This window comes from Chiloscyllium plagiosum, unplaced genomic scaffold (genome assembly GCF_037043375.1).
Source record: "Chiloscyllium plagiosum isolate Xiang-an unplaced genomic scaffold, Cpla_swu_hap1 HiC_scaffold_36, whole genome shotgun sequence".
NCBI classification, from domain to species: Eukaryota; Metazoa; Chordata; class Chondrichthyes; order Orectolobiformes; family Hemiscylliidae; genus Chiloscyllium; species Chiloscyllium plagiosum.
In genome coordinates, this window is record NW_028270174.1 from 20,477,242 (window position 1) to 20,498,148 (window position 20,907).

Sequence of the window (20,907 nt, forward strand, 5' to 3'; positions counted from 1 at the left end):
TTTAATGTTATGTTAAAGAAATCTGAATTTGACACTATCGTATTCTGAACAGACTGATGAATCGTGATTTGATCACAGTGATTTATCAAGTAATAGCGGCTGACTATCATTTTAATTTTGGACTTGTGGCTTCACACTAAAATAAAAATCACCAGACAATAAATCAGTGAACTATTCTTCAATAGTGATGGAAGTGTAAAGCATACTAAAAATTCTTTCCTAGCAAGTTTATTAATGATTTTTCTCCAGATTAAAAATATTTTAAAAGTGACATAGTTCACAATAATTTGACTAAATTTAAGACCAAAATTGTCCTTGTGTCTTTGTGTATCTAGAGTATGTATGTTTTTATTTGGAGGCCTCAACATCTCTCCAAATCTGGCCAGGTGTTTCCTCCAAAATTAGTATGCAACACTTCACACATTGTTCTGAGATGCTCTGACTGATTAATGCTTCCGCCAAAGTAACCAGATTAAAATAAATGGTGTTTCAAATCTCCATGAGATGCTCACACACTTTTCTTTCTACACGATACAACTTAAAGGTCACTGGGCTAAATTTTCCACCCATCCAAGCCAGTGTTGAGGTTATATCAAAAGGTAAAATCCAAAATAAAATGGAAAACAAACCCATTTTGAATGTGCCCACTTCCGTACCCATTGTGAGATGAAGTGTGGGTGATCCACACAAAGCAATCCAACAGCAGGAGACCTTTTAATGTGGGTCTTAATATTTCTTAAAATTGTATCACGCGTGATACTCTTTCCACCTGTGGACGCAGCTTTCATGAATATTCTAACTGATCCGCGCACAGCAGCGTGAGAAAATATTTTTGCAATTTCTTCACATGCAGCATCACAGACATTTGAAAATTTGTTTCTTTTGAGTTTTGGAGCTCTTCTGACAGAAACAAAACCTGGTTGTAGCACTTCTATAGGTGTCTATATTAAAATGTAGAAATCTATTTAAAGCAAATGTTTTTTTTCGCAGCTGGGTAAAATCGGTGCTTTCGTGTGGAAATTGGTTAGCTCTGTTGACTAGAGTGTCACAGCGGAATCAGAGCATGGATTCAATCCCTGTGCCAGTTGTGGTAGTTCATGGAGCCTTGCCCTCTAACTGAACCCAACCCTTGTTACAGAGTGATCTGCCTCAAGCTATTTATAACCAGTTATGTAATCAATTGTCTCTGTGTAATGCAGAGGGATGACTTTAGCTAATCAGCTTAATTCAGTCACTGCAAATTCTTCCCTGGCACTAGACCCATAATGGGATGTGTAACACGGTGGAAATATCTTTACATAATAACTTTGTTAATACCATTTTCCTTTCAAAAGCAAAGTGGTAGTGAAAGATTTGACATTCAAAAGTTCCACCTGCAGATTTTGAACAATAAAAGCACAGATTTACTAATAAGTTTAATGTTTCAAATATGAGTCAATTTCTTTTTAACTTAGAAAGCAAATATTCTGAAAGGTTATGAGAATGTTGCTAACTACACTATAAGACGTTGATGTTAACTCATTTGTAGGATCAAATGGGTCACTTTCCTAATTACAAATCATTACAGTCACAACTCACACAATGTTTTGATCAGGTACTGAGCTGATGTCTGACTGAGTATTGACATAAACTGTTAGTGGAGTTTTGCTGCATAATTGATTTCCCAAACTATTATTTTTACAACAGGGAGCCAATCAAGTGAGCCTTTGTATGGACAGCTTCAATATTTTACAGTAAAGGATTCAGGTTGTAAGTTTGCTCGCAGAGCTAGAAAGTTTGTTTTCAGACGTTTCATCAACATACTAGGTAATGTCATCAGTGAGCTTCTGGTGAAGCGCTGGTGTTATGGTGTCCCGCTTTCTATTTGTGTGTCTTAGTCACTTAAGGTGGGTGATATCATTCCTTGGCATCATGGTAACCTACAAACCTACCAACACACTTAAACAGTGGCTGACGAACCTAAAGGACCCTACACAAACAACCAGCAAAATGAATGTTATTTACGAAATACCATGCAAGGACTGTAACAAACACTACATCGGGCAGACAGGCAGAAAGCGAACCATGAGGATACATGAACACCAACTAGCCACCAAAAGTCATGACCCACTATCACTCGTATCCTTACACACAGACGAAGCAGGACACCACTTTTGACTGGGACAACGCATCCATCCTAGGACAGGCGAAATAAAGACACGCACGAGAATTCCTAAAGGCCTGGCTTTCTAACTGGAACTCCATCAATAAACACATCAGTTTGGACCCCATTTACCACCGTCTGAGAAAAAGAATCGGAAATGATATCACTCACCTTAAGAGACCAAGACACACAAATAGAAAGGAGGACATAACACCAGTGCTTCACCAAAGGCTCACTGATGTTACCTTACAACCTGAACCTTAACTTGAGCTACAAGTTTCTCAACCATCACAAACAGTAAAAGACTAGTTGAAAAATCTTCAAGTATTGAGTTCAAGTATTCAAGTTTACTTTGTATCAAAGGAGAGCTTTTTCTCAATAATGACATCAGCAACAGGCACAATGTTATTCTCTATCAGCGCAACTCCTGATAATTGCCCATAGCAGATACTGGATGAGTTGTCACAGTGAGAAACAAGCTATGGATGGTGTGAATGGAGTGAGAGTTAACAAAGGGATTTCTAAGGGCTGTGGGGATTATTGGGAAATGAAGGGCCATGGGATGATGGGCATTGGATAATATGGGGATTTGAGGAATCATGGGGGATGGGTATGGATGCATAGATCAGCACAGAGAAAATGAGGGACTTTTGAGATGCTATGTGTTGGCGATAGGATGAAGCAGAGTGTGTTTCAATCTTTGTCTTTAAGTATTGAACAGAGTGCTGCAACTCCCATGCAACCTTTCTGTGCAGCCCAGCTCAGGAACTAATAGCTTCCTTTGCTCTTTCTGAGTTGCCCGGCTCAATTCTAAACCCAGCCTGCTGAAAACAGGAAGTGTGGACAGCCATTTTTAAAGCTCAGATTTTCATTTGTGGAACTTTTCCCACCCTTGTTCATTAGATACTAAAGTATAAGTCAGCCATTGAGTCCGATCCACCAGTAAATAACATCATAGGTGATCTGACAACCCTCAACTTGAGTTCCTTCCTTATCCCCATAACCCTTAATTCTACACACATGACCTAGGAATGAGAATCTGTGCCTGTACATGGTCATTATCATATTGCTATTTGTAGAGCCTGACTGGCTGCCAATTTACACACACAGCTCCTACACTACACTACAAGACAAAACAAACTTAAAAACACACTGGGACATTTGAGGTTGTAAACATTAAATGTGAGTTCTCTTTTGTAATGTTTCTGAGGGTAAGTGGATGCAATAACATTATCTGCATATGCCCTCCACAAATGTAATAGTCATTGAATAATAAGATGATGAACAAAGTGTTAGTTATAATTATAATTTCCTCAGGGGTTTAGATATCTGCAGCTCTATTTATCAATGATAGTCAGTACCTGTCCATTTTTCAACGATTCTTTTAATTGAAATCCTGAGCTCTTTTCCCTTGTTATGCCCAACATTTTTTACATGACTTCATTACTTTTGCACTGTCACAAAATGAATAAGTACATCTACACAGATAAATCTGTCATTTCTGAAGTATTGACGCAAAATGTGAATGGTTCTCAGCTGGATTCTGAAGCAATACATTTGGTTTCAATGAGAATCATGTCTTACGTTTTCAGTCGACCAGTAAAGGCTGTAATATGCAGGGAAGCAGTGTTCAGGAGATTGCGTCTTTGGGTCATCCCACGCTGTATCCTGTTGACCAGTTCTTTTCTATGAGCAAGACCCTCATCAAGAACTTTCCTCTGGAAAGCAAGTTGCTGATCCATCAGTGTTTCCAATTGAAACTAGAAAGGAACACAAGATTCAGATTAAAGTGTGCTTATGTGCAATCATTAAAAATGCACAGACCTTTGTGCTTATTTTAAATGAATTAACCATGTTTATCAAGAACTGAAACCGTCTAGAATTATGACACTTGCATCCAAGGCACTCGGGGTAAATAATCTATTTATGGTTATTAAATAAAAGCCAAAGGCTAATTAGGTTTAACATTATTTTCTCTTTCATAGTAGCCTGAACACATTCAATAGGTCCCTGAACAAGTGCATTCTTATGAGTTATTCTCATAACTGCCATGCAAAATGTTCTAAAGGACACGTTAAATGTGTGCGTAGTCACAGAGGGAAAGCAGGGCCAGTGGATTAGCCTGCAAACAAACCAATATCCATTTTATCAAAATAACCAGTTTGAGTCACAATGAGAAACCAAGTGAGCAGCCATTACAGCATCAAATCTGGTGTCAACACGAAGTTATGGCTCCAGAGATAGAATTTGTGTATCTGCATTCATGAAATCCTTCAGTAACATCCATCACTTCCTCTGTCACCACAGTAACACTTCCAAGGCTCACTGGCTCTGGAGGCAAGGCCCAATCACAACAAAAACAGAAGCACCAGGATTAGAATAACTAATTTACAGCATATCAAAAGCTGTTATGGTAAAAACTTATTCAAAGGTGAGTTTGCTGATTTGATCTGTACCCAGACAGATACCCATGAATGGATGGGTAAACCTTAGGATCGATGATGGCAAGTGAAGGATATTGATGGGCATAGGTCTGGGTGCACTAGCTCATTGATACCTTATACTCAGCAGTGCCTCTGTTGGATAAATCTAATAATTAAATAAGATCTTCATTTAAAACATTGTTATCATTATCTTCCTGATGTTCTAGTGAAATCAATGTTGGACAGTGTTAAAAAAAAAAGAGTCCCTGTATCCACTTTACCTGATAATAAAAACAATTGAGATTAAGCATTCTTCTTAAATAGCTCACTTTGACACATCATCTTAACAGCAAACTGCCATCTTTTTACTCATTTTTTTCACAGTATATCACTTTGATGGTACCGGACATACAACTTAGAAACAGGAATAGGACATTGTGCCTACCCTACTATTGAATAAGATCATGGCTGATCATATTCCCGCCCACCCTTGATAACCTTGCGCCATTTTTCTACCTGAAGGTGCCAGTTTGCTTGCAGTACTTGTCTGGCTGAAGCCTCATCTAATTCCTCTTGTCTGATGACCTCCTTCAATTGGTCAAAAATGATGGTTTGGAATGCCTGCCTGAGGCACACGACTAACTTCCTTCGGGCCTTTCCAGAAGCTTCTTCGTGTGTCATCAGAAGTGAGTCTCTCAGTTGTTTCTGCTCCCATGTGTGCAATTGTTCCAGCTGTTTTCTGCACTGTGAGGCCTGCTGAACAAACATCAAAAAACAAAGCATGAAATGCACCATAACATCATCTTCTTAATACTTCTCCATCTTCCTTTTTAACCTCTATTGATCTGGCTTATCCTTTACTGCAACTTTATTTGACTGTTATCAAAAAATTCAAAGAAAACCTGATAGACAACAAGTCTTGAACAGAGACAAAGGTCTGAATTTTAAGGCCACCTACTGGATGTGTTTTTGGAGGGGAGACGATCATTAAATATGCAAGTTGACTTCCCATTCTTCTTCCTGCCTACTCCCAACATTTCAGTTTATTCAGAGTGCAGATTCAGAGTGCAGAGGGGGGAGGGGAAGGGTGGTGAATGAAGTAGTCTAGTTAGTGTCTGACCTATCTCCACTTCCATTATACAGTGAGCAATGGAAGATGTGAGAGTGTGGGAAGGCAGTCTTTCAGCACAATGGATGAAAAGGCAGGAATAAATCAATGAGTGCCCTTTGAGTATCGGGGGAGCACTTCTGTCCCCAGATATTTCACCCTCTCTCTTTAAGCATCCCTATCTCCAAAACACAAGCAATGCCTAACTTGCCCTGTCTTAAGATCACTTGATCAAGCTGGGTATAAGTGCCAGTGTTTTTTGTGCACCTCTCATATCTGATGCATTGGTGAGACCACTGGCAGGCCTTTATCTTGACTCAAGACTCAGAAATTCCATCAAACGAAAGGAGACAGATCGGGTTACCGGCAGTTTCTGTGCTGAAGAGGCCGCGCTGCCAGAGATCCACGGCAAGAGGTAATGCTTGTGGCAAAGGGAAGTAAAGGGGATGAAGTTTTCAGGTCGGGGGTCGCAATAGCTTGCTTCCCAGAAGGTACAGCCTTGCCTTCTGCCTATCGTACAGCCAGACATTGACTGCCTTCAATCAGAACGAACCCAGTTTGGGAGATAACAAGCTACCCAGAGTAACAGCAATCATGTATCCAACACTACCACCCTCTCTAATTAAGTACCATTCCCAGCTTCAAACTCACTGCTTCCCGGAGCAGAAGACTCTACCCTGAGAGACAGTGGTCCAACTCTCCGCTTATTCATCCATCCTGCAGTGCAATTCTGGGCCGCATATTTTAGTAAAGTAGGTATAGTCTGATTAGCATGGGAACAGGGATGTGCCCACTCAGTTTCTCACCCTCAATTATCTGCCCAATTCCCTAATCAGTATCATTTAAGTGATCAGTTGTCACCTTTTTTCAAGCAAAACATTCCAAATCCTGACAACCTCCAAGTAAAAACAATTCTCATGTCTTGATATCTTGGCAATGATTTTGCATCACCGATTTCTGGTTATCTTCAAGTTTACAGGAGGGACTAAGCTTTTTTAAACTGCCTACTACTTCAGTTACCTGGAGAACCTGGCGACCTTTGTCAGGTTAAAGTCCAACCATGACTTGAACTTTGTCAGGTTAAAGTCCAACCATGGTACGAGCAGTATCATAGAATCTCTACAGTGTGGAAGCAGGCTATTTGGCCCATCAAGTCCACGCCAACTCGCCAAAGAGCACCACAACTCCCCTACTCTATCCCTGTAACTCTGCATTTTCTATGGCAAATCCACCTAACCTATACATCTTTGGACATTGGGTGGAAACCAGAGCACCCAGCGGAAACCCATAAGGAGAACGTGCAAACTCCACACAGACAGTCGCCCAAGGGTGGAATCAAAGCCTAGCCCCTGGCACTGAGAGACAGTAGTGTTAACCACTGAGCTGCCCCTTCCTCCATCCCCTATAAAATTAGGACCCAGCACGTAGTCATAGAAGGTGCATTTTGAAACCCTACTTCACAGGCAGGGCTTTGTCAAACCCAGGGGAACCAGAAAAATCATTGAACAGAAAAGCTTAAGCTACTTGCGATTTTGTGAAACCCTTCAAAAGAATGTGAAGCCTCACAAAACTTACACCACAGAATAGACAGTTAAAAAAAACACATGCAGTCTCACAGTTAATATTTGTATTCATATACAGGAAATTATTCAGTATAGACTTTTCTGTCTATAAAAGTCTTCTTTGCAACTTGGTAAACATTTCTCCTAATGTCGTATGTGTGTTCTGTCTTTATTTAGTTTGGTGCGGTATTGCAAGTGTATTGTGTAGCTGCCAATGAAACTGAGATCACATTAAAGCTTCCAAGGTTTTGTCTTCAGGGCAAATTTCTCCCATCAAATATTTATGCAGTTCCAACCTGATACTTACTATTGAATCTGCTTCCTCACAACCCTCTCAGGCAATTCATTCCAGCTCGAAATGATCGCATAATGGTTGTTTCCTCATCTCACTGTTACTTCGTTTGTCAATTTTCTTAAATCTGTGCCCTCTTGCCAATACCTCTGCCATAACCAATCCTCAATTGCTAGATTGAAGCCGTTTTTTTGATTTTGAACACTTATCAAACATCTCTGTTCCAAGGAGCAGGTCGCCAGGTTCTCCAGGTAACTGAAGTAGTAGGCAGTTTAAAAAAGCTTAGTCCCTCCTGTAAACTTGAAGATAACCAGAAATCGGTGATGCAAAATCATTGCCAAGATATCAAGACATGAGAATTGTTTTTACTTGGAGGTTGTCAGGATTTGGAATGTTTTGCTTGAAAAAAGGTGACAACTGATCACTTAAATGATACTGATTAGGGAATTGGGCAGATAATTGAGGGTGAGAAACTGAGTGGGCACATCCCTGTTCCCATGCTAATCAGACTATACCTACTTTACTAAAATATGCGGCCCAGAATTGGATTTATCGAGTGGCCCATTAATGTTTGATACAACCTCCTTATTTCATACTCTATGCCTCCATTCTTTATTCTTAAAGCCTTTTTACATTTCATTTATTTAACCTGCCTTGTTTTGTCATAGTTGCTACCTTATTCACTTCTTATTTTACAACCAATTGAAAGAAGCTTACCACTTTTACAAAATATCAGTTGAGTTTTACATTTGTATAGATAACCTTCAAATTACTACTGAGTCAACGTTACACTGTTAATCTGAATTTAATCAGAATAGACTTTCCTATTAATACATTGAGAGATGGTGGGGCCAGGGAGTCATATTATATTGAAATGGAGATCATGTGGGTGAATTGCACAGCAAAGTCTATTTGAATGAATCACATATTTCTCAGTTAAATATATATTTTTAGATTACTTTGAAGCTGCCAATGTAATTGGAAGTAATTTTGTAATCTCCAAAATTTAAGTCAGCTAATTAAAGCAAAGCTGACAAAATGAAATTCTTCCTATAATTCAGCTGCTTGACAGGCAAAGTATTGTCTCTTCATGGAATTTCATTGACAGTGGGCTGATGATTCCACTGTGAGAAGAATTTACAGAAGAATGAATCCAACAAAGGTAGCGGAATATTCTGGAATTCAAGGCTTTCTAGCATGACTCTATTCATAAAACAGCATCAGAGGTCTCTTGTGCTACAGTGTGTGGGTTCCCACCTCTGAGCTAAAAGACCTGGGTTCAAAGTACACTTGCCCTGGAGGGGAGTCGTAACATATCCAAACAGGATGATTAAAAAGTAAGAAAATAGCATCAGAAAAGGTTGATGTCAAGCATACTTGCTGCTGAATAGTAGTGGTACCCAGTCAGGCTGTAGAGTCCAGACACTCAATATCATTATTGATAGAAGTTTCTAATTCCAGATAGGTCAAAAAAAAAAAATCGGCATATCCTCCCCCTCACCACCCTGTCACCCCACCCAATCTCAGTATCTTGTGATCCATTAAAATAACACTTTATTACATCTCTATTTAAGAACTAAAGAACTCTTAGGATGGACTGGTTTGAGAGTTCAGTGGAAAAGCAAAGAATGTCTAAGATGACGAGACATCACCATTGCAACCACAGAGCTTGTCATTTGGCCCATTATTTCAATGTGAATAAAGAATGGAGCTGGAAAAAGCCCAGCAGGTCAAGCAGCATCACAGGAGGAGGGGAGTCGATGTTTCAGATCCGATGTCCTGATGAAAGGTTCCGACTTGAAACTTCAACTCCCCTGCTCCTCTGATGCTGCTTGACCTGTTGTGTTTTTACCAGCTCCACACTTTATCTGCTCTGACTCTCCAGCATTTGCAGTTCGCACTATCTCTTAAAGCATTTGTGCTTCATCTCACATTCCTATTAATCCACTCAGTTCCTCACCCTCAGTATTATTGATAGGATCAGCTGTCATTTACTTCAGGCACAGCATTCCAAGTCCGGACAACACCAAATAAAAAAAAGTTTGCAACTCTTGATATTTTGGCAGTCATTTTGAATCTCTGATTTCTAGTTACTTACAAATTTACAAGAGGGAATAAGCTTTTTTGAGCTACTCTTACCAAAACCTATCCTATTCAGAACTCCTTGCCTTTTCTGTTTCAAGGAAAATGATTTTAATGTTTCCAACCCCTCCTTACAGCTGTTGGTTTGCTGATAAATCACTTTGGTACCTTCACATCTTTCCTGAATTCTCTACAAGACTAATTAGAGTTTTCTAAGGCACTACCTCGTGGCCTTTTTATTCATTATTCTGTTTATTAATCCAGTACCCAATATGCTCTGGCAACCGACTCAACATCGATATCTACTTCCAATCCACCAACTCCCATAGCTACCTGGACTACACTTCTTCCCACCCCACTCCTGTAAAAATGTAATCCCGTACTCCAAATTCCTCTGCCTCTGCTGTATCTACTCCCAGGAGAAGCAATCCTATTCCAGAACATCCTAGTTGGCCTTCTATTTCAAGGACCACAATTTCCTCTCCCATGTGGTCAACAATGCCCTCCAGTACACCTCCTCCACTTCCCGCACCTCCACCCTCGAACCCCACCTCTCCAACCGCAACAAGGATAGGACCCTTCTGGTCCCACTAATCTTCAAATACAGTGCATTATCCTCTGCCAGAGCCACTGTGCATCTAACTATCAATTTTTTTAAAAAATGGATCTCTAAAGAAAATACACAGACTATCCCATGTTTGTTGTTTATTTTATGATGGGAAGTAAAATGTTGCTGGAAATAATAACTCCTGTCATACACACTGAAAATCTGTACAATCCTAACAAGCTAGACAACTAAACAGAGGGCCACACATTCTGACCAGTAATTTTTAAAAATCCTTAGCTCCAATGGGACTTTTTCTTCCTGTCAAACCAATCTGGCTATTTTCCCTCAAAGAAAGAAAACACTTTCATCAGTCTGCTAGAAAGCAGCAATTTATTCTAGTTGACATCCACAAAGATAATTGTCACTTTCAGAGATGTGGGTTTGAACTGGGTCAGAGAAACAAAATGAAAGTCGACATAATTGGTCACACTATGTAATAATATCTCAATTTGTACAGACACAGCCAGCGAGATGCAGAGGTTAGCATGGATTGGGGGTGGGGTGGCAACTAGGGATGTTGAAAATGATTGGAAAAACCTGAGGGGGAAACGGAGTGACATCAAGAAGAATTCCACGGTTTTAATATGGAGCCAGACAAAACACGCTCTAGTTGGCTCAATGTTTCCAACAATTTCTGATTTCGTTTCTGATTTCCAGCATCCGCAGTTTGTTGTTTTCGTGCTTTTGGTCTTCTACAGCGATTACCAGGCACTTAGTCCCAAGCAAAAAACACGGTCATGCCAAGAAGATATCAACATTCCATTGTTTCAGGAATTCTCACAGCTTCTCCAGGAACATGGACTTTCATCTAAGCAAAACAGGACAACATCTTGGGAAGGCTTCTCACACCTTAAATGAAATAGATCATCTTTCATGAAGACTTTTCTCAGCTTTTTCAAGATATCATTCTGCCATTTATTTCACTTCTCTCCTACACATACCTGAAGAGGGTGAATTAATTCCTAACCAGGAGACACACTCAGGAGTGAACCTGAGGAGCCTCATTCCTGATGAAGGGCTTTTGTCCAAAACATCGATTCTCCTGCTCCTCAGGTGCTGCCTGACCCACTGTGCTTTTGTACCACACTCTCCACTCTAATCTCCAGCATTTGTAGTCCTCATTTTTGCCTGAAAATGTACAGGCCAGTTTCATCATTTCAGGAAGCAAATTTTGTAATGCCTGACTCTTCAGTCACTAATGCAGTGAATCATGATCCTGTTGACACTCCAGATCAGAATGAGCAAATCCTATTCCTGTGGTGATGACAATGTGTGTGATAAACACTGTTAACACATGGCTATAGAAGATGCAATAGGAGTTCCAGTAACATCTAGCTGTATAAGGTAGTCACAAGGATCTTTCAATAGGCAACAAACAGGGAACAGCAAACAATGCACATGAAGGGAAGTCCTTCAGCCATACTAAAGCAAGAGAATGATGTTCTATTCCTGTGAAAGAGCTCAGACAATTCTTTATCTTCATCAAGTTTTACAGGTATACTGTCAGAATAAACAGTATTCAATGATGAAGATCCTCTTATATTTTTTTTTGTCCAGAATGCTTCACAGTTACTACTACTATTATTATTATAATAATATTAACAGTAACATGATCGCAGCAGTCCTGACAGCATTTTTTCCAATGAAGGAAGTAATCTCTGAAGAGATATTATTCAATCATTCACAGTCTTTTGAAGCAGTGCAGGGTTCCAGATGATTCACTCTTCTTATTTTAAATTTGACAATGTGGCACAAACTCCTCAACATGTTATTATAATGCAGTGGAACAGCGGTAACTCTGGACTCCTTTTTGATGGTGCAACTTTGTCATTTATCAGTGCTTTATTATCAAAGGATCTTTTAAACAAAGATATTCTCCAAGTTATACACCGTCCTGACTTAGAACTCCAGAAAGCATTACATTGGAACAACAGTCCTGATTTTTCAATTCAAGGCTCAATATGGGAATTGAATGCCAAACTTAACAAATCAAACAAGTTAACAACTCAGCCATAGTTGACAATCCCTCCACCATCTCAACACCATCTACCTTTCTAACCTCCTACACTCCACAGTTCTCCTAGACACCTGCTCATTAGATTAGATTACTTACAGTGTGGAAACAGGCCCTTCGGCCCAACAAGTCCACACCGACCCGCCGAAGCGTAACCCACCCAGACCCATTCTCCTAATTTACCCCTTCACCTAACACTATGGGCGATTTAGCATGGCCGGTTCTCCTAACCTGCACATTTTTGGATTGTTGGAGGAAACTGGAGCACTAGTTTAGCCAGGAATGCCCTCATCTCATGAATGAATATAAATAAAAGCAGCCTTCTCCCTAAGCTTTGGGCTCCTCCCAAACCCTTGGCATATCTTTCTTCATTTCAGACACTCTTTAAAATATATCCTTAAATCAAAGTTTCAGTGATCTTTCATAATATCTCTACTATCCCTTAAATTCAATTTTGCTTAACAAAACTCAATGAAAAGCTTTGGGAGATTTCAAATTTCATAGTAAATGCAGGTTGTCATTGTCACTAGAAACTGTTATTGTTGAACATCTGCAAATGCACATCTGTACCTAAAAATAAAAGCTTTCTCTAGCAAAGCTTTTAAAATGTGCACCATATGTTCCTTCACAGTCTCTGTTCTGAAGGCACCACTATCCGTCTAATTAAGACATGATCTGACAAACTACCTCAGTCGGAAGGACCAGAGTCAACTGAAACAGAAGCTCCTCTACAAATGTCTTATTTTGCAAACATACAAATATAGTTTGTTAAAAGAAAAGCCTTGCAATTCTTGCAGATCATAAATAAAAACAGAAATAAAATGCTGCAAATACTGAGTATGTCAGATGGCATCACTACAGAGCGAGACAGAGTTCATGTTTCAGGTGAGCACATGTTGCCTTACTTGCTGCCCATTTTGGTCATTTTCTGTTTTTAATATCACATCTATTTCGTGTTGCGGGATGAACTAACCTTCTACCCTGAAAGGTAAGTGACCACGTGCAAAAATATACGTATGTAACTCCTGTGACATTTAGTAGAAAAAGATCAAGTGAATGTGAAAGGAACCATCCTGAATGTTTTATCAAGCATACTATCACAGGCTGTTTCTAAACCAACCCCACAGCAATTTACAGAAACACATGTTTCTGGCATTCAGTCTGCATTACATAGCAACGCTTTGACCATGCATACAGGCCTTGCAGCAAAACTGAATTTAAAATAACATGAAAACTAAGTTCACTCAGAACACTTGAGTTTGAATATTCTCGGCATATTTTTGTTAATTGTTCACCTTTTGATTCCAGTAATTTGTTTGCAATCCAGTTATCTAACCTTACAGGGTTGGTCATGCGTTCAACCTGGTTTCACAGGCTAATCAGCATGTGTCAACGTGCTAACCTCTTAGGTATAAATCTTCTACACACAGTGACTTATCTGAAGATAAATCACCTGAGCTTACTAAAAATGAAATAGTCTGAACCTGACTAACTACAGTATAGACTAAGTGGTCTAAACTTAATGGTGGGCAAATCTGCAAATCTTGTTAAAATTAGTCAATAGTATCAAGCAATTCTGGCTCTAGTGCATCGTTAAGTTATATGGCTCCACATTTAAATACCAGATCCTAGGTGCAGGAATACCATGCCCCCACAATATCTCTCTTCTCCGAAACTCGTTTTAAAACGTTCAACAAATATTTGGCCAGCGGTCCTAAATCCAAGTAGTTGGTTGTCAACCTTTGGCTGAAAGCGTTCCTGTGGCTTATCTTGGGATGTTTTATGGTGTCACTACATAAATGAAAGTGGCTATGATTGTTATTGTCATCACAATTTCAGGTCCAGAAGAGATACTTCTCAGTTCAATTCTGTCAGTCGATCCCCCATCCCTTACATCTTCATTAGAGAGAAGCGACTGGTGGTGATTTAACCCGAGGGCCATCAGACCTTAGGTGAGGGACGAGGTTGAGAAGGAGAGTCCTTCATGGTAACCTCATGTGTTGATGATATGATTGCCTGAACCAAAATATCATCCAATTAGGAAGCTGCCCAATGTATGTTGCCCAATACTTAATTATAAAATCTTATATCTGAGGAATGTAATAAATAGGATGGAACATTCCATCCCTGGTGTGGTGTGGTTAACAGTGGGAAAGTTGAGAAAATACAGCAATAATGAAAAAAAAACAGAATCTTTACATCAAGCAAGTGTTTCCAATTTTTCCCTGAAGCTTTAATTGGTGGTTTCAGAGTCTTGCTATTGGGTGGAAACTATCTCTTTCCATTCACTTGCATGCTATTACCAACCCAACTTTTCTTAGAGATACATCACTTCCACTTTTCTTCTCCTTCCCTGAGAGAATAGATGGCAGATGTGAATGTCAGGGTGATTACCTCACAGCTTCCTGATTGCCTGAACGCAAATATCATCCAATCATATCGTCAACACATGATTTTCCATGAAGGACTCTCCTTCTCAACCTCGTCCCTCGCCTGACGTCTGGTGGCCCTAAGGGTAAATCACTGCCAGTCGCTTCTCTCTCATGAAGGGAGCAGCCCCTATGGTCTGGTAAGATTATGGCAACACAAGACAAGACAATGTTGCTGCATGTTCCATGGTCACCATCCTCCCTGGCCCTTTGTCCAGATACATCAGCAGCAGCACACCACCAGGCTGACCATAACAACAACAACAACCTCATGCCTGCTTACAGACACAGACAGACATGCACACACACACCTCCCCCCAACCCCACAACTGCCCAACCCAACCCAGTTCAAAACGTCAACACTTGACTTTGGAGCTTGAGTACACCTATGAACTGAGGCTTCTGCCAGATTGCTTTGCAGGCACAGACATATATGCATCTGCACAGGGATGTACGTTATGGCGCTTACTTTGCATTCATAGTGCTCACTCATTTTGCACTTACTTGGAAGCTGCCAGTTCTGTATACTTCATATTACTTTCTTACCACACAGGGGGAGGCTGCAGCTTGTCACTGTCAGGGGAAGTGAACTGCAAGGACGGTAGACATGTTGATGTATGGCAAAAAAGATGCTTGCATATCAAACAAATAACCACGGTCTAAAGATCAATGGGGAGCAGTACTTAGTGGGGTCAAGTGGGACTACATCAGTCAAAGAGTACTGGTCAGTCAAAGGGCTGGTCCTATTCAAGTCTGGGGGTTATCCATCGTCAGGTGCTTGATCCTAACAGAGTCCATGGATCCATGTCCTTGTAATCTGAGGACTGGGTCACTCTGAGTCCGATAGTTCAAGTGCAATCAGCCTGCTGATTACAGGTAGGTCAGTTGGGATGTTGTGGAGATATCAGTCTAGGGGCTGGGCCAGGTTTTCTTGCAATGAGACAAAGCAAGGAATTGCTTCTGAGGATTGAGCATTGCAATAAATGAATATCGCAGGCTCTCTTCCTGCACTGTTGGGTGTTCCTTTTAACTGGAGACACATCTCAGGACCAATAGCCTCACCAAGCTGCATGGCGATTGGTATTAGCATATTGAACGTGCCATTGGCTTCCAGCTCTGGAAGGTGCTACAATCCACACGTTTTGAAAACCCATGCAGGTGGAAAGAAAATTAGAGGGAAGGCTGATCAGGACTGCTGTCTGAGTCCAGTCTGGCTGGGTCCAGAGGGGTGGCCTCCTGAAGCAGGATAAAATATGGCCCTGAGCTGAAAATGTATTGCTGGAAAAGCGCAGCAGGTCAGGTAGCATCCAAGGAGCAGGAGAATCGACGTTTCAGGCATGAGCCCTTCTTCAGGAATGAGGAAAGTGTGCCAAGCAGGCTTCACCATGGACATCCAGTCCCTGTACACCTCCATCCTCCATCACGAAGGACTGAAAGCCCTCCGCTTCTTCCTTTCCCGCCGTACCAACCAGTACCCTTCCACTGACACCCTCCTTCGACTGACTGAACTGGTCCTCACTCTGAACAACTTCTCTTTCCAATCCTCCCACTTCCTCCAAACCAAAGGAGTAGCCACGGGCACCTGCATGGGCCCCAGCTATGCCTGCCTCTTCGTAGGATATGTGGAACAGTCCATCTTCCGCAGCTACACTGGCACCACCCTCCACCTTTTCCTCCGCTACATCGATGACTGTATCGGCGCTGCCTCGTGCTCCCACGAGGAGGTTGAACAGTTCATCCACTATACTAACACCTTCCACCCCGGCCTCAAATTTACCTGCACCGTCTCAGACTCCTCCCTCCCCTTCCTAGACCTCTCCATTTCTATCGGACATAAACCGACCGACTCCCACAGCTACCTAGACTACATCTCCTCCCACCCTGCCCCCTGTAAAAACGCCATCCCATATTCCCAATTCCTTCGTCTCCGCCGCATCTGCTCCCAGGAGGACCAATTCCAATATCGAACAACCCAGATGGCCTCCTTCTTCAAAGACCACATACTCCCCCCAGACGTGGTCGGCGATGCCCTCCACCGCATCTCCTCCACTTCCCGCTCCTCCGCCCTTGAGCCTGGCCCCTCCAATCGCCACCAGGACAGAACCTCACTGGTCCTCACCTACCAACCTCCATATATATCGTATCATCTGTCGTCATTTCCGCCACCTCCAAACGGACCCCACCACCAAGGATATATTTCCCTCCCCTCCCCTATCAGCATTCCGAAAAGACCACTCCTTTCGTTACTCCCTCGTCAGGTCCACACCCCCTACCAACCCAACCTCCACTCCCGGCACTTTACCCTGCAACCGCAAGAAATGCAAAACTTGCACCCACACCTCCCTCTTCACTTCCCTCCAAGGCCCCAAGGGATCCTTTCATATCTGCCACAAATTCACCTGCACCTCCACACACATCATTTACTGCATCCGCTGCACCCGATGTGGCCTCCTCTATATTGGGGAGACAGGCCGCCTACTTGCGGAACGTTTCAGAGAACACCTCTGGGACACCTGCAGAGAAAGTGAGGTCTGCAGATGCTGGAGATCAGAGCTGAAAATGTGTTGCTGGAAAAGCGCAGCAGGTCAGGCAGCATCCAGGGAACAGGAGAATCGACATTTCTGGCATAAGCCCTGAAGAAGGGCTTATGCCCGAAACGTCGATTCTCCTGTTCCCTGGATGCTGCCTGACCTGCTGTGCTTTTCCAGCAACACATTTTCAGCTCTGGGACACCTGCATCAACCAACCCAACCACTCTGTGGCTCAACACTTCAACTCCCCCTCCCACTCCACCAAGGACATGCAGGTCCTTGGACTCCTCCATCGTCAGACCATAGCAACACAACGGTTGGAGGAAGAGCGCCTCATCTTCCGCCTAGGAACCCTCCAACCACAAGGGATGAACTCAGATTTCTCCAATTTCCTCATTTCCCCTCCCCCCACCTTGTCTCAGTCCCAACCCTCGAACTCAGCACCACCTTCCTAACCTGCAATCTTCTTCCTAACCTCTCCACCCCACCCCCACTCCGGCTTATCACCCTCACCTTAACCTCCTTCCACCTATCGCATTTCCAACGCCCCCGCATTTCCAACGCCCCTCCCCCAAGTCCCTCCTTCCTACCTTTTATCTTAGCCTGCTTGGCACACTTTCCTCATTCCTGAAGAAGGGCTCATGTCTGAAACGTCGATTCTCCTGCTCCTTGGATGCTGCCTGACCTGCTGCGCTTTTCCAGCAACACATTTTCAGCTCTGATCTCCAACATCTGCAGTCCTCACTTTCTCCTAAAATATGGCCCTTCCCTTCAGTATCCTTTCACCAGTGCCTCCAGGTCCCAGTCTGCAAAGCAGGGTGTTAACCTTCCATTCTGGGCCACGTCCTCAGCGATAGCAGTTGAGCACCCTAGTGCGAAGGACAGATCCTGGCTCGCAGTATCTAAAATGGTGTGTAACTAGGTGTCATTAGCACAAATGTTGCAAAGTCCCAACACCACCGAGTCCCCCCCGCATCTGTCACACAACATTAATCTATAAGCAGGGGACCAAAACATCCATTTGTATCAACAATAAGGTGAAGAGCGAAAGATTGTGTGGGAAAAGTCCCTGTGAGCCATGGTGAATGGGTGCCATGAATCTCACCTGACAAGATAGAACAAAAATGGGAAAATTTCATCCACAGGAAAAAGATGCTGGAGTTTTGCAAGAGTCTATACAGTCATGTTTCTACATCAAAATAGCTGGAAAAAACAGCACACATTCAGAGCAAGAAATACAGATCAAGTACTCATTCTGCGCAATGTGGTATTTCCCATACAGCAGTAATTTGGCAATAAAGCTACCAAATACCGAACAACACGTCCCTTTGGCTGTTTGAAAAACTCAAAGTAGTTTCCAACATTAAACGTGATTCTCTAGTTGAGAAACATTTACTAAATAATGCGATCTTGGAGAAGATTTACTAAATAATCCTGAGTGTGTGAGGAATTATGTTGACAATCAATTTAGAATTACTGTCCAGTCTAGTTCTGCTCCCTACAGCCCCATGCTATAGAAAGTCACACCATAGTAAACCGCTATAGAAAATCATGCTGCACAAGATGGTATAGAAAATTGCTATACTGTTCAGTAGAAAATTTGTGTTATTCAAACAGCGTGCACAGTTCATCAATCGTATTGTAGCCAACTCGTGTTAATGAAATGCTCGTTATACCTGAACAACCTGTATAGGCTTTCAGTGTAACACTTTGTGTATACTGGAAGCTAAATACATTAATACACAGAGCCGTCATCCTTGCAGGCAGAAAGACAATGTACATACTCTGCCTTTCAACTCTACAAAATAGGTGACCAATGATTTCTGGTTCATTTTTCAGCCAATACCCTAACCAAAGTCAATCTTGCTTAAAATTTAAACAAAAGATAAATAAAAGTTAGTTATTGTATAGCTGTACATATAACATCAGTCACAGTCCATTTAGCTCTCATACAGTATAAATGCTGTTTTCCCTTTGGTAATTTTTGCGAATTGTCCTGATGAATGCAAGATAAAAAGATTTGATAAAATTAGATTTTTTTTCAGCAATACTCAAGACCCTAAATACAGATTTCTAAGGCTGTTCATTCGTAAAATATGATACATGACATGGCAATACTCTGAGATACTCTCTCTCTGTTGTATCTGACTAAAACAAAAACTACCACAGGCCTTCACATACCTGTTCATCCATTTTCTGTATGAGCAGCTCAGTTTCTTCTTCCTCTTCCCTTTGTCTCAAATGAAGAGCTGCCATTCTCTCGCCAGTCTCTTGGTCGCTTTGAGCCGCTAATGCAGCTAACACCCCATCATGCTCTATCCATAGCCTGGTTTCCATCTCCTCAAACTGTCTTTGGAAGACACTGCTGAACCTTTCCTCTAAAGCTGGTGAAAGGTCTTCCTTAGGTTTAAGGTTCCTCAGCAACAACACAATGGCATCGATGTGCATTTGTTTGCGACAGTATTCCAGATGTGTATCCATCTGTATGGAGTTCCATATGTGCAAACTGTAAAAAAAAACTGAACGTTAGACTGTCTCTAATTTATGTGGTCAGGAATGTAAACAAGAACAATATTTCAGATTAAGAAAGAAACCACCAATACTGGAAGCAGAAGCTCTAAATAGTGCAAACACACATGCAGACGTCTTAAAAGTTCATTTATTTTGATGTTATTTCTGTAAGAATGTACAACCAGTGACTCATGTCATTGAAGACTGAGGTCATGATAGGCTAACAATCAAACACGATGTAACACAAATAGAATGGTTTCGTTATTTCTGACAAAGCGAGGAGGATGCGGTTTCTTTCAACAGATTTTAAGCAGTCATGAGTTGAATGATGCATAAACATAATTGATGTCGAGTTTTTATTTTTGTTGATACGTGTAATGTGAATGAAATGCAACTGGACCCCAGCTATGCCAAACACTCTTTCAGTCTCAGGCATGGGGTTCATTAAGACATATTCAAACACTGCTAAATTTCCCATCTCTTCAACTCTAAAGTTTATATCTAAGTTTCAACTATTGATGTTTTTAAAGAGAAAAATACTATAGCCAGAAACAGATCACGGACATGTAACATTAGTAAGTCACATAATTTGTGTGATTCCAGAGTTAACTGAACACCAAAGGAAATTGCTGCAGGTAGTGGAAATTAGAAATAAAACAAAAACACGCTGGAAATACTCAGCTGGTTGGACAACATCCACAAAGAGAGAAGCAGAGCTAACTTTTCAGGTCAAGATGATCTTCCGTCAGAAGGGGATGATGAACGGTCTTCTCAACCTGAGATCTTGGGCCTGGATTTTCATCCTTGAAGCAGGTAGTGGGTGTCAGGAAACCTCCCAGCTCAGCCCACTCCCACTGAGAGAAAGTGAGCACAATGGAAGGAATATTGTTGCTAGGGAGGTAGGTGCTTCATACCCAGTTGTGCCAGCTGACAAGGACTACCAGGTGTGGAGTCGGGCAGTTTAAAATGCCTGCCTTGGCACTGTGGCATTCTGTCTCAGTTAGAAAACAACCAGAATGGGTGTTCAGCTATTAGCTGCCATGCATTTCCCATGTCCAATCCACAATACTACATGCTCCCTCCTGCAATCCTTCCATGCCAGGCTATAGTAATTCCATCGCCATACTCAAAATGAAAACAGTATTTTTCAGGGGATGTGGGCACCATGGCTGGGCCAGCATTTATTGCTCATCTCCAGTTGCCCT

The 20,907-nt window shown here is 41.7% G+C and overlaps 1 protein-coding gene across 2 annotated transcripts in view; it reads right to left on the reverse strand.

The window, feature by feature from the left end:
* The window catches only part of evc2 (EvC ciliary complex subunit 2), a 175,567-nt gene that overhangs the window by 103,607 nt on the left and 51,053 nt on the right, over positions 1–20,907 (reverse strand). Inside the window, exons 10-12 of one of the 2 annotated variants that reach the window (XM_087980025.1) lie at positions 19,373–19,697; positions 5,083–5,319; positions 3,728–3,903 (exon numbers count right to left, since the gene is read on the reverse strand). In XM_087980025.1, coding sequence (XP_087836151.1) covers positions 3,728–3,903; positions 5,083–5,319; positions 19,373–19,697 — 738 coding nt within the window. Of the gene's footprint in view, positions 1–3,727; positions 3,904–5,082; positions 5,323–19,372; positions 19,698–20,907 lie in introns of both variants that reach the window. The other variant, XM_043674234.2, reaches the window with a different exon arrangement.